The following is a 14,234-nucleotide window of genomic DNA, read 5'->3' on the forward strand; positions in this document are numbered from 1 at the left end:
AAACAGAATCCTGAATTTATGCAGTATACTGAAATTATACTGTCTCCTCCTCAACTAAACAGAATCCCGCTGAATTTGGGCTACTAGTAAATTAGCTTAGGTAATTAGTAAAGTACCATTCTGTTAGTCACATCTGCTTTTTCTTTGACCGGGTGAACATTTTACACTGCCTCGAGTGTGGTGAATTTAGTTTATGCCCATTTCCTGCTTAAATTGTTAGGATATATTATGCTGAATTATGCTGTAATTGCTTCACTATTTTATTAGCTCATTGAGGTCAAGAACCTTCCTTTATATATATTGTTCTTAGTGCCTGCCACAAAAGTGCTTGTAAAATGTGGGACAGAGGACATTATTTACAGAATTAAGATGTAGAAGTCCCTAATGTGATAACCTGGGTATATATTTTTTCTTAATATGTATATATATTATTTCAAAATTTGTATTTTCAAATGATAAGTAGTAGAGCTATCTGGCAGGTTTATACAGTACCCAGCCCAAGTGTATGTTTCCTGTGTTTTGCAGATGGAGGACACAGAGTGATGTATGTTGCTTGTGCAGTTGTGGTATCCTAAGGACTTACACTGCTTATGTTTTCCTTTCCTTAAAATGCTGTTTAATCACATGTGTAAGTGTGCATAGAGTAGAGGTACTAGAAATTTAAGCTTATGATGATATACCTTAGATGATGGAAATAGTCTAGGGCTTAAGATTTTGTTAGAAGTCATATTCCTGTATTATTAATATAGCTTAATTAACATTATGTTGCACTTTGTGTTTTGCAGACTGCTCTCTCTGTATAAGAAAATTTCTGTCCTATAAAACTCAGTGTCCAACTTGCTGTGTGGTGAGTTTTTGTTTCCTTTATTTTAAAACTTACTGACTGCTGCAAGTATTTCTGCTTTGTGTATGCATAAAAGCCTGTGTATATATAGGGTGATGTGTAGTTACTGAATTAAGCTATATGAAAGACATTTTCAGAAAGGACCTCTAAAGTACATGTAAGAAGAGCTGGGCTTTGGTCAGTTTTTTTGTTAAGATTTCTGAAAATCTAAATGTATTTTAGGAAGTAAAAACTAATTTTAAGTTCAGGATGTAGCACTCTTTAATTCTTATGACCCATGTTTTTATGGCTTCTAATTTTTAATAATTTCTCACTTTGGTAGAAACTCTGATGGTAGGATTATTCATTTGCAAGGAACTGTCTAAATATTTGTGCAGAAGGTAAATATGCATGGCTGTTGGGCTTAATCCGGCCTACCTGTTCCCTTACATCTTTCCCCTACCAGAGCTTCAGGGAAAACACTAGGAAGTTTGTTATTGTTTCTGAAACTTTTCAAGTAGTGGGAACAGGTGGAAAAGTAGACTAAAAGGGTAATTAAACACAAGTGGGAATAAAGACAGAAGAGACAAGTGAGATCTGACAGAGCCGACACTAGGACTAGGTAAGGAGTTTGGTTAGTTTTGCCTCTCTGGTAGGTATGTGGTGTCAGGGTGTCACTGAACCTTTCGAACTATTTCTGTATGTAAGAGCTTTTGTGATTTGGCTCTTAAGTCTAAGATCTTTACAATGTGTTACACTGCTTTTGACAAGATGGTCTCATCACTGAGATAAACTGTATACCATTCATGCCAAATAAGTACTGAGTTTGTCACTTTTCTCTTGCATTCCTGAAAACCAGTCTTACTTTAAAATTCTCTTTGAACACTTAGTGCCTCTCCCAGTGTTAGAACTTAAAAGAACATTTCTCTTCTGTTTTTCTGGAGAAATTTTTGAGAAAGCTGAGTGCTGGCATTTTGAAGAAAGATTCTTGCTTATATTAGGTTTGATTGTAGTCAGTACAGAGTATATATGATTATAAGAGAAGCTTTGGAGAGCTTTTATCAGACTTCCAGTCAGCAGATACTGATTCACTATTTTAAAATTTCATGTTAGCATGAGATAAATGAACTTTATTTTGAGGCTGCCTTAGAAGACTTAGTGGGATGGAGAACCTCAGGAGGATGGGTCAGACATTTTCAAAAACAAGATTATGACAAGTTGATTATTGTTTTTGACCTTTTTCCATCTGTTGTTTGTTTTTTCTAGACTGTCACAGAGCCGGATCTGAAAAATAACCGCATATTAGATGAACTGGTAAAAAGCTTGAATTTTGCACGGTATGATTTAATTTTGTGACTAACCTCTAACTACTTTTGCCTTTTATATGTGTTCTCTGTTTACTTTGTGCACCTTTGGATTAGGGAATGCAGGGTTGCATATTTTATAGTCAAAGAAGGGAAGTAACAGTAGTCATTATTCACACATGGAAAATTTACTAGAGTAAGATTTTCTTGCTTTACTTAACAGAAATTCTCCTGTAGTATAGAATAATTAAGAGTTAAAATGCAGATTTGAGGACTTCCTTACTTTTGAGTGCTCTAAAGATACTCCTTTTCCTGCCCAAGCCCTAGAATCAGCCATTTCTCCAAGGAGCTCCTCTTCTTGGAGAATAGTATTTAGAGACCAGGATCTGGTGCTGGGTATGCTTGTTGCTACTGGGGTGTCATTGCTTCTAGGCCCTCTCAATGGACAGAGCTAAGTAATATATGTATGTTATATATATGTATGTATTAACTCGTGTATACACATATCTATAATTGATTCTGTCTGCTATATATTAATCTATTCTTAATCTGATTTATTCAGCATGTATTCAATGGTATGGCATTTGAAATATGTAATTGCTTGTACTTTATAAAGCTCAGATATGCAACTTCCTGTCAAATGCATGAATGTGTGAAAGTGAGTTTGGTCACCCAAAGGGATATGAAAAGGCATGTTTCAATATCTTGGATTACTTTTAGTTTTAATCATGCAAGTCAAGCAAGAATTTTTATGAAGGACGTATTGTGTTTAGATAGTGGTCAGGTGCCCCTGTAGTTAAGTGTAATCATGTGTTGCTTAACAGGGATATGTTCTGAGAAATGTGCCATTAGGCAATTTGGTTGCTGTGTGAACATCATACGGTGTACTTACACAAACCAACAATGGTATAGCCTACTACACTCCTAGTCTATATGGCAGGGCCTATTGCTTCTAGGTAACAAAACCTGTACAGCATGTTACTATAGCTAATACGGTAGGCAGTTGCAACACAATGGTACCTATTAGTGTATCTAAACATAGAAAAAGTACAGGGAAAATATGGTATAAAAGACAAAAAATGGTACATCTTTATAGGGCATTTACTATGAATGGAGCTTTCAGGACTGGAAGTTACTCTAGATGAGTCAATGAGTGAGTGATAAGTGAATGTGAAGGCCTAGGCCATTACCATACACTACTGTAGACTTTATAAACACTGTACACTTAGACTACACACTAAATTTATGAAAAATTTCTTCAATAATTAACCGTACTGTAACTTTTACACTTTGTAAACTTTTACTTTTTTTTGACTTTTTGACTCTTTTGTAATAACACTTAGCTTAAAACACAAACACATCGTATAGCTGTACAAGCATCTTTCTTTATATCCTTATTCTGTGAAGCTTTTTCTATTTTTAAAAATTGTTATTATTTTCTCCTTTTTAAACTTTTTCTTAAAAATGAAGATGGAGGCCAGGCTCAGTGGCTGACGCCTGTAATCCCAGCACTTTGGGAGGCCGAGGTGGGTGGATCACGAGGTCAGGAGATTGAGAACATCCTGGCCAACATGGTGAAACCCTGTCTCTACTAAAAATACAAAAATTAGCTGGGCATGGTGGCACATGCCTGTAATCCCAGCTACTTGGGAGGCTGAGGCAGGAAAATCGCTTGAACCAGGGAGTTGGAGGTTGCAGTGAGCCGAGATCACGCCACTGCACTCCAGCCTGGCAACAGAGCAAGACTCCGTCTCAAAAAAAAAAGGAAGATGGAAACACACACACTAGCCTAGGCCCACACAGGGTTAGGATTATCAAGATGTCACTTAGCAATGGGAATTTTTCAACTCCATTATCATCTAATGAAACCACCACCGTGTATTTGGTCTCTTGTTGAACAAAGCATCATTATACGGCATGTGACTGGATGGGACTTCTAGGCTTGTTGGAACATTCTTGGAGGTACCTTATGTTGCTTTTAAAAATATAAACAGATTTCTTTCAATAGAATTGCACATTTCTTTATTGGTTTGCATTCTAAAAATGATCAAATTTAGTACAATTGTCTCTCAGTAAAGGGGATTGGTCCCAGGACCCCTGAGAATACCAAAATCTGTGGATGCTGAAGTCCCTGACATAAAATGGCATAGTATTTGCATATGCACATCCTCCCTTATACTTTAAATCACCTCTGGATTACTTATAGTCCTAATGCAATGCGATATAAATCGTTGTCATACTGTGTTTTTAAAATTTATATTATTTTTCATTGTTGTATTGTTACTTTTATTATTTTTTGAACATTTTTACTCTGTGATTAGTTGAATCCACAGATGCAGAGCTGGCGGATGTGAAGGGCCGACTGTACTCTGAGCTAACTTCATGCACATCCTAGAAATTGCCTGGTTAGCTATTTCCTTAAGGAAAAAAAGATGGTATAGTTTAAAAAAGATGGCATACTTTCCTAGATTAAGAAACTTTAAAATTCTCTGATTTTCCCAATTAAAGCTACTGTTTTTCTTAACATTTTTCACCAGTTAGTTTTTGAAATCTATGAGAGGACGGGGCCATGCCTTTAAAAGGGAATTTATTGCCTGTTTTTCTCAAGGTTTATTTTTTTCCTCAGCTAGTACTGAAAGCATAACAACTTCCCTGCTAGGATAAAGGAAGCCTTGCAAATAACAGCATCTGTTTGTTGAAGAGAAGTGGTCAGGGTCTTTGGATTCACACACCTTTTGGTGTAACTTAAAGGGAGGTCATGGAATGGTTGAGCCCTCCTCTATCCCCTCTCCTTCCCGAAAGGAATAGGTGATTTAATTATTCATTATATTGGGTGTGGTAGGGTGGGAAGCATTATTTGTAGATTTGGGATGGTTTATATCGTTTGTTCCTCTCTCTCTTTGCCTTCTTGGAATTCCTGCTTTTCCTAGCATCATCCTTGTGGTGAACTTTTGTCATGTGTAAAGTGTTGTGGTACATCATTTGCAAACTTAGGAGGGATGAAATTCAAGCTAATCAATTTCATTACTTGTTTGAACTGTGGTTTAAGATTTATGAGGGAGGAAGTTTAATCCTATGACCAAAATGTAAGGTATTTATATTGTCTGTCAATTTCATTTCTTCTTGGCATTCTCATTTGTCATTGTCATTTTATGTGCCATTATGATTTTTAAATATTTAATATTCCAAATTTAATAATATAAAAGGGATATTGGAAATAATTTTAGAGGTTTTCAGATACAAGGCTGATATACAGCTCTTATATTTTCATCTGACCTTTTATTTTTATTTTCAAAGAACACATGATTTTTTCCTTGACTTACTTTTATTTAAAACAATGTTCTTAACCTGTTGTTGAACATTTATTAGAATATTTTTGTCTAAGTGTGGCATCATTCTTGACTTAAGTGAATATTGTTTCTCTGTTTTTGTAGCCAATGTCCATCTCTATCATTATTTTTACGAATTGAGAGTAGAGAGCATCACTTACTGCTTTTGTTTGTCCACCATTAAGGGATAAGTTTTTCTGCAAATACTCCAAGTTTAAGAATTTAAACATTTTAGATGACAATTGAAGTAAAATTCCCTCAGCAGCTCACAAAAAGGAAGTAGAATATAATTTCACCTTTTTTATTGTACAGTTTAAAGCATTGTGATGTTGAATTCAGGCAGAACTGGGCATTGGTGTAGGCCCTACTGATTCTAATATGATTGTGATCAAGATATTTAACCTCTTTGGCTCCTGTTTCCTCATCTAAAAAATGAGAATAACACTGTCGATACCTTGAGGATTAGAAATGAAGAGCTATAGTAAAAGATATCCAGCATAATACCTAGAACAAAGGAACCTAAAAATATTCCTATTATTATTATTATATATTGCCTATATTTTCAACAGTGTTGATGCCCTGAGGTGCTATAAAAAGAATTTGTGTTTGGGTGGGCCTCTGCTTGTTTAGCCGAATGGTTCTAGACTGCTGTTTACATGTTTCTGATCAGAACAAGCATTGCAGGACTTTAGTTACAGAAGTCCATGGAATTGATTGCATAGATTTAATGGCTGCCCATGTCTACCCAAAGGCCTATTTTGACTCTTGATTCTTAGCCCCATTCTGAAGAGGTAAGGTTATTGTATAGTTAACAGATGGACAAGACTTTTCCTTCCTTCCTTCCTTCCTTCCTTCCTCTCTCCGTCCCTCTCTCCTTTCCTTTCTTCCTCCCTCCTTTCCTTTCTCCCTCCCCCCTCCTTTCTCCTTCCCCTCTCTATTCTTCCCTCCCCCCTCTATTCCTTCCTTCCCTTCCTCCCTTTCCTCTCTTCTTCTTGCTCTGTTGCCCAGACTGCAGTGCAGTGGCATGATAATGGTTCACTGTAACCTCGAACTCTTGGGCTCAAGGGATTCTCCTGCCTCTGCCTACCAATTAGCTAGGACTATGGGTATGTGCCACCATGTCCACACTGAAGAAATATAAACAAAGCTTCCTTAAATATGTGGTAGAATTTACCAGTGAAGCCATCTGGGCTTGGAGTTTTCTTTGTGGAAAAGTTTTAAATTATAGCTTCTGTTTCTTTAATAGATAGTAAGGGCTCTTCAGGTTTTCTGTTTCTTTGTCAGTTTTGATGAATAGTGCTTTTCAAAGAATTTGTCCATTTTATCTAAAATTTAAAATTTGTTGTTTTAAAGTGTTCATAATATCCTCTAATTATCTTTATAGGATTTGTAATGAGGTCTTCTTTTAATTGTTTTGGTAATTTGTATTTTCTCTCATTTATTTCTTGTTCAGTCTTAGTAGGGATTAATAATTTTGTTAATTTTTTCAAAGAACCAACGTTTGGCTTTGCTTGTTTTCTCTTGCTATCTCTTCTATTTCACTAGTATCTGTTATTACTTCCTCTCTTCTTTGGGTTTAGTTTGCTGTTCATTTCCTAACCTTTTAAGTTGGAAGCTTAGAGTAGTGGTTTTTACTTTTTCTATTTTCAATAATTTTCCCTCCAGGGACAGTTTTGGCAACCCTTCATGCTATCGTTCAGTTTAGAATATTTTCTAGTTTTCATTGTGATTTGACATGTGGGGTTATTTAGAAGTGTGGTGCTTTATTTCTTAACATTTGGAGATTTTCTAGTTATCTTTCTGTTGTTGAGTTTCATGTAAATTCGGTAGTGGTGGAATCTATGGGTTGATTTCTTTTTTTTCTATCAGATTTGAAAATTCTCAGCCATTGGTTTTTCTAGGATTACTGATTTTCTACTCTTTCTGTTCTTTCTGGGCTTCTAATTATGCCCAATATCTTATACTTTTTTGTGTTTGTCTTTTTCATTAATTTTTCTCTCTGTGCTTGGTTTGGATATTTTCTATTGACCTGCCTTCAAGTTTGTATTGTGTGTTGTTATACTCATCCAGTTTAGATATGGTATTTTGCAGTTGTAGAATGTTCATTTTATTCTTATGGATTTTATTTCTCATAATACACTATCTTTTTATCCCTTTTCTTTTTTTTTCTTTAACATGCTTATCATAGTTTGAAGTCCTTACCTAGAGATGCTATTCTTTGGATTACCTCTGGGTCTGCTTCTATTGAATATTTTATCTCTTGATTAGTGGCTACTTTTTCTTGCTTCTTTGCATGTTCAGTAATTTTAAAATGTGTGCTGAACATTGTGGTTGAAATGTTGTAGAAGCTGTGAATTGTCTTCTTTTGAAAGATGTCACATTTTGTTCTAACAGGCAGTTAAATTACCAGCTCTTCATCTTTGTTCTGTCACGGCCTGGTATAATATTTTCTTAGGTTAGGTCTATTTGAGCTTTGTTTATATTTCTTCAGTGTGGTCCATTTTTCTAAGGTGTGGCCTTTGTGGGGTGTCACTTGAATGTCCATGATCTTACCAAGATTTCTCAGCTTTGGCTGGGCTCCAATGTGAACAACTAACTTTCCAGCACTGACGTTTGGGATTTTAATTTACCAGTATCAGCTTCCCAGTGGGTCTCCTGTGTTTTTGTCTAATCATGTGCAGCCCTGGAAATGAGCAGGAATGGACGTGAATTTCTAAGCAGACTTCTGGGGTTCCCTTTCAGTAGCTACCACGTGTCAAAGCACTCTGACCCCTCAATCCTGGCCAGTTTTGTTCAGAACTCTGATCTTTTATTTTCTCTAACAAGTAAGATCAATGTTTCCTGTTTAGACTTCACTTTAGTACCCATTCCTAGAAAATGCTTCCAGGGTAAAGTCTTGGGGGAAATGTTGGATTACTTCATGTTTTCTTCTTTTTCAGGGATTGCAGCCTTGCGTTGATTTCAGTCCATTGCCTACAAAGAGTTGTTTTTTTATGCGTGTTAGGCCATTCTTACATTACTATAAAGTAAACTTGAGGCTGGGTAATTTACAAAGAAAAGAGGTTTAATTGGCTCATGGTTCTGCAGCTGTACAAGCCATCTGCTCGGTTTCTAGTGAGGTCTTGGGCTGCTTACAGTCACAGTGGAAAACAAAAGACAGGGGCAGCATGTCGTGTGGTGAGAGTGGGAGCAAGAGAGACAGGGGGAGGTGCCACACACTTTTAAAACAGATCTCATGAGAACTCACTCACTATTACAAGGACAGCACTAAGGGAATGGTTCTAAACCATTCATGAGGAATTCGCCCTCATGATCCAGTCACCTTCCACCAGGTCCCACCTCCAACATTGGGAATCACGTTTCAACGTGAGATTTGGTGGAGACAATATCCAGACTATATCAGTATATTTTGTTCAGATTTTAAAGTTACTTATGGTTGGAGATTAGGTCTCATATAAGCTATTCTCTGTGGCCTAAAACTGATTTCCTTTCATTTTGTTTTATTGACACATTAACTGCCTTTTAAGTTAGATTTATTGCTTTGAGTTATACTAGAAGAAACTTTGGTTTGGTTGTCATTATAGTATAGGTCCTGTATTTCAGAAAACAAGGTTAATTGGGAAAACAGCTTATGTCAGTTAATTTATTATATAAAATTGGATATCTTAATTGTCTGTTGTGTTTTTTGTGCTTCAAGGAATCATCTGTTGCAGTTTGCTTTAGAGTCACCACCCAAATCTCCTGCTTCTTCCTCTTCAAAGAATCTTGCTGTCAAAGTATATACACCTGTAGCCTCCAGACAGTCTTTAAAGCAGGGGAGCAGGTTAATGGATAATTTCTTGATCAGAGAAATGAGTGGTTCTACATCAGAGTTGTTGATAAAAGAAAATAAAAGCAAATTCAGCCCTCAAAAAAAGGCAAGCCCTGCTGCAAAGACCAAAGAGACACGTCCTGTAGAAGAGATCGCTCCAGATCCCTCAGAGGCTAAGCGTCCTGAGACACCCTCGACATCCACTTTGAAACAAGTTACTAAAGGTAGGAAGTTATTTTCATATGTGGACATATGGAAATCTTTTCATCCACATGAGATAAGAATAAAGAGGCAGCATCTTTGAGGGGGAAGGAATGGTAAAGGAAAAACCAGATTTTACCATATCACAAACCTCAGACATTGTTGTAGATATGTTTGTTCTGTTTCTCTCTCAGAAATATGAATTCAGGCTGACTGCTACAAAAAGGAAACAATTTTAATTACTTCAGGCTTCAAGTATGGCAGTAGCTTTCTGTTTTCAGCTTTTAATCCTTCTTCCCCCCGTTCAACATATCAGTTCCCATTTAATCTTGAAAAGCTCTTTTTATCTTATTTTACCACCACTTGAATGCCTCCTCACTGTTTTGCCTGCCATGTAAAGCCTTTGACAATTTGAGGCCTAACCTAGTCATCCTGCCTTATTGCTCACCTCTCTCAGAAGTCCTGCTCTAGCCTCCCCACTGTTCCTCCAGTACACTGAGGAATTGGCAAACTACAACTGGCAGATCTAATCTGGCTTGCCACCTGTTTTTGTAAGTAAAAGTTCCCATACCCACCCTATTCTCTGTGACTGCTTTCATGCTACAGTGGCAGAGTTGCATGGTTGTGACAGAGGCCATAGGATCTATAGGATCCACGTAAATTCTACCTGGCTCTTCACTACCTGGCCCTTCACTAAGAATGTTTGCCGGCCCCTATTCTATACCTTTCCAGACTCTATCCAGATCCTCACTATTCATTTGTTATGTTAGAAAACACTGTCTCACATCACAAAAGTGCTATAGCACTTGTTTTCTGGACTGTTTTGTATCCCATTTGCTTAACTGTTTGATGAATATGTCAGCTTGTTTAACTTTTTGTTTCTGTGTCTTCTTTCCAGTGAAGTTTAGAGCACCTTTTAGGCAGAAACTCTTAGACATCTTTGGTATATCCATACCACACACAGTGCAGAGATGTGAGTGTTTATTAAACTTAGATTGAAATTAGTTTATTAGTTCTTAACGTGTTTACATCTTTTAAAGATATATAAATTATATTTTCTACTGTCTATCCTTAGTCTTTTTACCAATTGACAGTTCTTATTGTAGTATTTTTTAGCTTGATGGTTAACTGTTTTTCCCCTAGCAGAACCTTTTTTCCCAAATGAAATTTTACGATAAACCATAACATATAAAATAGATAAAACAGATTGTTCTGTTCCGCCTGACCTCCTTCTGCCTATTATCCATGGTGGTCTGTAGGCCCCGAGATACCCCCACAGATCCCTGCAACTTTATGAAATAGTTTGAGAATGATTGTGTTCCTTAATTTTAACATTACATATAGAATTATAAGTGAGAGCTAAATTAACAAATTTGTAACCATTGACAAAATTGAACTCAATAAATTATTAAACTACCTTTCCTTCACTCAGCCCCTGGGCCAGTGTGTCTTACTTAAGTCATTACTATTGCTTCTGTGCTAAACATGGATAGCTCCTAAGGCTTGGGAAAATTTAAGATTAGTTCTATAGTTTGGTCATACCTTGGTAGAAAAGATTTAACCGAAGCATTTTTAATAAACAAACTTTCAAGCTTATTTGCAGTCTCTTTCTCTGGGACCAGGACTTCAATTGTGTGACTTCCCACAATTTAGCCATTACCCAGTAACCAGTCTGTCCCACCCCTGTTGTCCCGATGGGCCATTCTTTTTCTTTTCTGCTTTTCTAAGTGCGTGTTAAGTTGGGATTCTTTTTTACTTTACTTGCTGAAAAGATGCCAGTTTACATACTTTTGCCCCTTCTACAATTAATAAAGTCTCTCTTTTTCTTTTTAAAAAATACAGTGGATTGTCCTGTTTGCGGGGTCAACATTCCAGAAAGTCACGTTAATAAGCATTTAGACAGCTGTTTATCACGCGAAGAGAAGAAGGAAAGCCTCAGAAGGTAAGGAAGTTGAGCAGAACCATTGAGCTACTTTAGCTGGGTGCCTCTTGTGCTTTATAAACTTGGGGGAAAATTACAGTATTCATTTTATCCTGGTGACCGTATTTCCTGCTCTTACTTGCTTTCTTCTTTACTTCTGTTGGCCACTTCTTCCAATCCCTCTCCTCTCTTCTTTCTTCAATTCCCACTTTGCCAAATATGATTAGCTATATTGAATATTTGAACTGCTACTAAATTTTGACTTAATAAGAAATTAGTGACTTTGAATTCAATTATTTTTAAACTTGTTTTTTTCTCTTAGATTTTTAAAACTACCAAAAAGCCTCTTGGCCAAAGAAAGCAAGATTAGACTCTGAATATAAAATATAAAAAATCTTTCTCTGATCTTTAGGATGCTCAGAAGTTTTAAAATTTAAAATAGAATTTTTCAAAAATTTTTGACTAGGAAATTATATAAATATATATGATATAAAAGGGTACAGAAATGCATATATGAAATGTAATGTCATACCCCACCCCACCCCCACACCATCCAGGTATTGTAACTAATAAATTGTCAGCTCAGTATTTGCATCTAAACAACTGTGCTATTCTACCTCCCTTGTACATGAAAATAACTGTAATTTCTTATACTAGTCCACTATTGTTACACATATAAGTTGTTCAGGAATGAAATACTAGGCAAACTTAAATTGCAAGGCATTAAGGAATCAGTGGATAATAAGCAGAAGACACAATTTAGATGAGTCTGGTGATGAAGGGAGAAAGATGAGATGGTAGTTTTGGAGAAGCAGTAAGTGGCATAAAGATCAAGGGATGTTATTTTTAAAAATAGGAGTTTAAGCCTTCAGTCTCTTTCCTTCCGCTATTTCCAGGGAAAGAGCAGAGGATAAATGGAAGAAAGTGAGGAGCACAAGAGCCCAGTAATGAGGTTATCTTTGACATGCAGAAAGGACCCTTCTGAAACAGGAGGCAAGGGGAAGATAATAGGTGATAATTCAGAGAGATTTGGAAAAGAAGAGGAGGGAAGCTGAAGAAATTAGTGGTATCTGGGAAGTGGGGATGAAAGAATGATTTGCTTCTATGTTCAGTCTGTTTTGAAGGACTTTGAAGAGTATTTTCCAAAAACCATGTTAATAAGACAGAGCCATAGTATTATTTTTTGTGATTAAAGAAAATACATCACTTAATTTTTGTGAGTAAATTTGGAGTGAATGCAGATTTCGAGGGTCAGATTCATACTTTTACAACTTACAAAAGCTAACATATAAGACACAATGGTGCTTTATTAAGGTAGACATACTTGAGTCCAAACCTAGGGCAATTTTGCATGCACAGTACTCCCACCTAGTGGGTAAGTTTGTTAATGAGAATAAAATTTAGATTTTTAGGTTGCTTAGTGGTGATTTGGAGTAAATGAATAGTCCTAAGGATTATTTCCCATAAGCCACGAGAGTTTGATGACCTGCTTTTCTCTTTAGTAATGTGTGAGTTGGGAATATAGAAGCTGAGTATATTCTTTTGGAAGAGCAAGGAATCTGCACTGATTATCTTGCTTGGACTCCCCTTTTTCTAGATCCATCCATCAGTTCGAATACATTTCTGATACATCATTTCTGATGCTGTCAGTTTATTTAAAGACATACTCGTCCATTTGCAATTAAGTTCTAATAGTGGTTTAAATTCCTGCTTCAAAGAATACTATAGTCCTGCCAGTGCTCTGTAGTGAACTTACAAGCACTACCTCCTGGATCCCCCTCTTAGTGTGTTAAAGGCTTTGAGAAATCCTACGTTAAGGGTAACTGTTAGGTTTTGTTTAATTCAGTAATTCCTAAATTTATTTGACTGCCAAGCCTTTCTGTCCTCATCACTTCCATCTTACAAAACTGGTGTTTGTGGAGATTCTGAAGACAACACTGGGCCATGTCTTTCTTTAATTGTATCCTGGCCCCAGAGTCAGGTCATAGAGAAGAGGCCCTGCGAGTTTTCCTGTCTCCTCCACAATATTCTGACAGGCCATCTGCTGAATGTGAGTGGCAGCCCTTAACCCTTGTATATAAAACCATGTCAGAACTGCCTCAGATTCTGAGGCCTCTTAAATGTATTACTCAGTTCCACTAAATCATGGAAGAAAAATCAATGTCATTTTCGTGTTTGGGGTAACATTTACCAGGTTTCATGTTTTAAAATTCTTGATAGAAATTGTTGATCTCTGGTGGTGTTTTTTATTGTAAATGCCAGTGAACAGTACAGTTCTTCACTGGAATTTCACAGTCACAGTTTAATCATCTATCCTTGATAAAACAAATATTTTAGATACAGACTTAATGAATCATCTCTCCCTGTGTGCTGTGCTTCTGTAAACACAAAATGATTCAGCTGTTGCTACCTACTGAGATTTCATTTTGCCATAATTTTATCAATCTTGTAGAGTCTGATGTGTTGTCATTGTAAGAAGAGCAATTTTCAGAAAAATATAATCTATCAAGAGTTTGCAGGTCTTTTCACAGTTAATTCGTTATTTCTGGCTTTTAGACCTTATTAATACAGCATAAAAGACATAATTTATTTGGGGGATGGCTCTGTTGGTTAATAGAGAAATTTTTGATTCTTTTCAGTCTATACCTGACTGTAATATTTCTCTGTTTGATTATTGGACCGTTTATATCAAATTTACTCTGGAGAACCTTGTTGAAAATAGAGATTTTAGAGCTCCACTTCAGACCTGAACCCCAATTGGTGGATGGTGTGGAGAAGGGGATGGAGAATCTGCATTTTAAATAAATTCTTTAGGTGCTTCTTAGGTACACTAACGTTTGGGACA

General features: G+C 36.4%; 1 protein-coding gene across 1 annotated transcript in view; it reads left to right on the top strand.

Moving 5' to 3' along the window:
- Window positions 1-14,234, top strand: part of RAD18 (RAD18 E3 ubiquitin protein ligase) — an 83,166-nt gene that overhangs the window by 14,374 nt on the left and 54,558 nt on the right. The window contains exons 3-6 of the mRNA XM_055259246.2: window positions 786-847; window positions 2,090-2,160; window positions 9,154-9,491; window positions 11,311-11,410. Of these exons, the coding sequence (XP_055115221.2) occupies window positions 786-847; window positions 2,090-2,160; window positions 9,154-9,491; window positions 11,311-11,410 (571 nt within the window). The remainder of the gene's footprint in view (window positions 1-785; window positions 848-2,089; window positions 2,161-9,153; window positions 9,492-11,310; window positions 11,411-14,234) is intronic.

The sequence above is a fragment of the Symphalangus syndactylus genome, chromosome 21 (assembly GCF_028878055.3).
Source record: "Symphalangus syndactylus isolate Jambi chromosome 21, NHGRI_mSymSyn1-v2.1_pri, whole genome shotgun sequence".
Taxonomy (NCBI): domain Eukaryota; kingdom Metazoa; phylum Chordata; class Mammalia; order Primates; family Hylobatidae; genus Symphalangus; species Symphalangus syndactylus.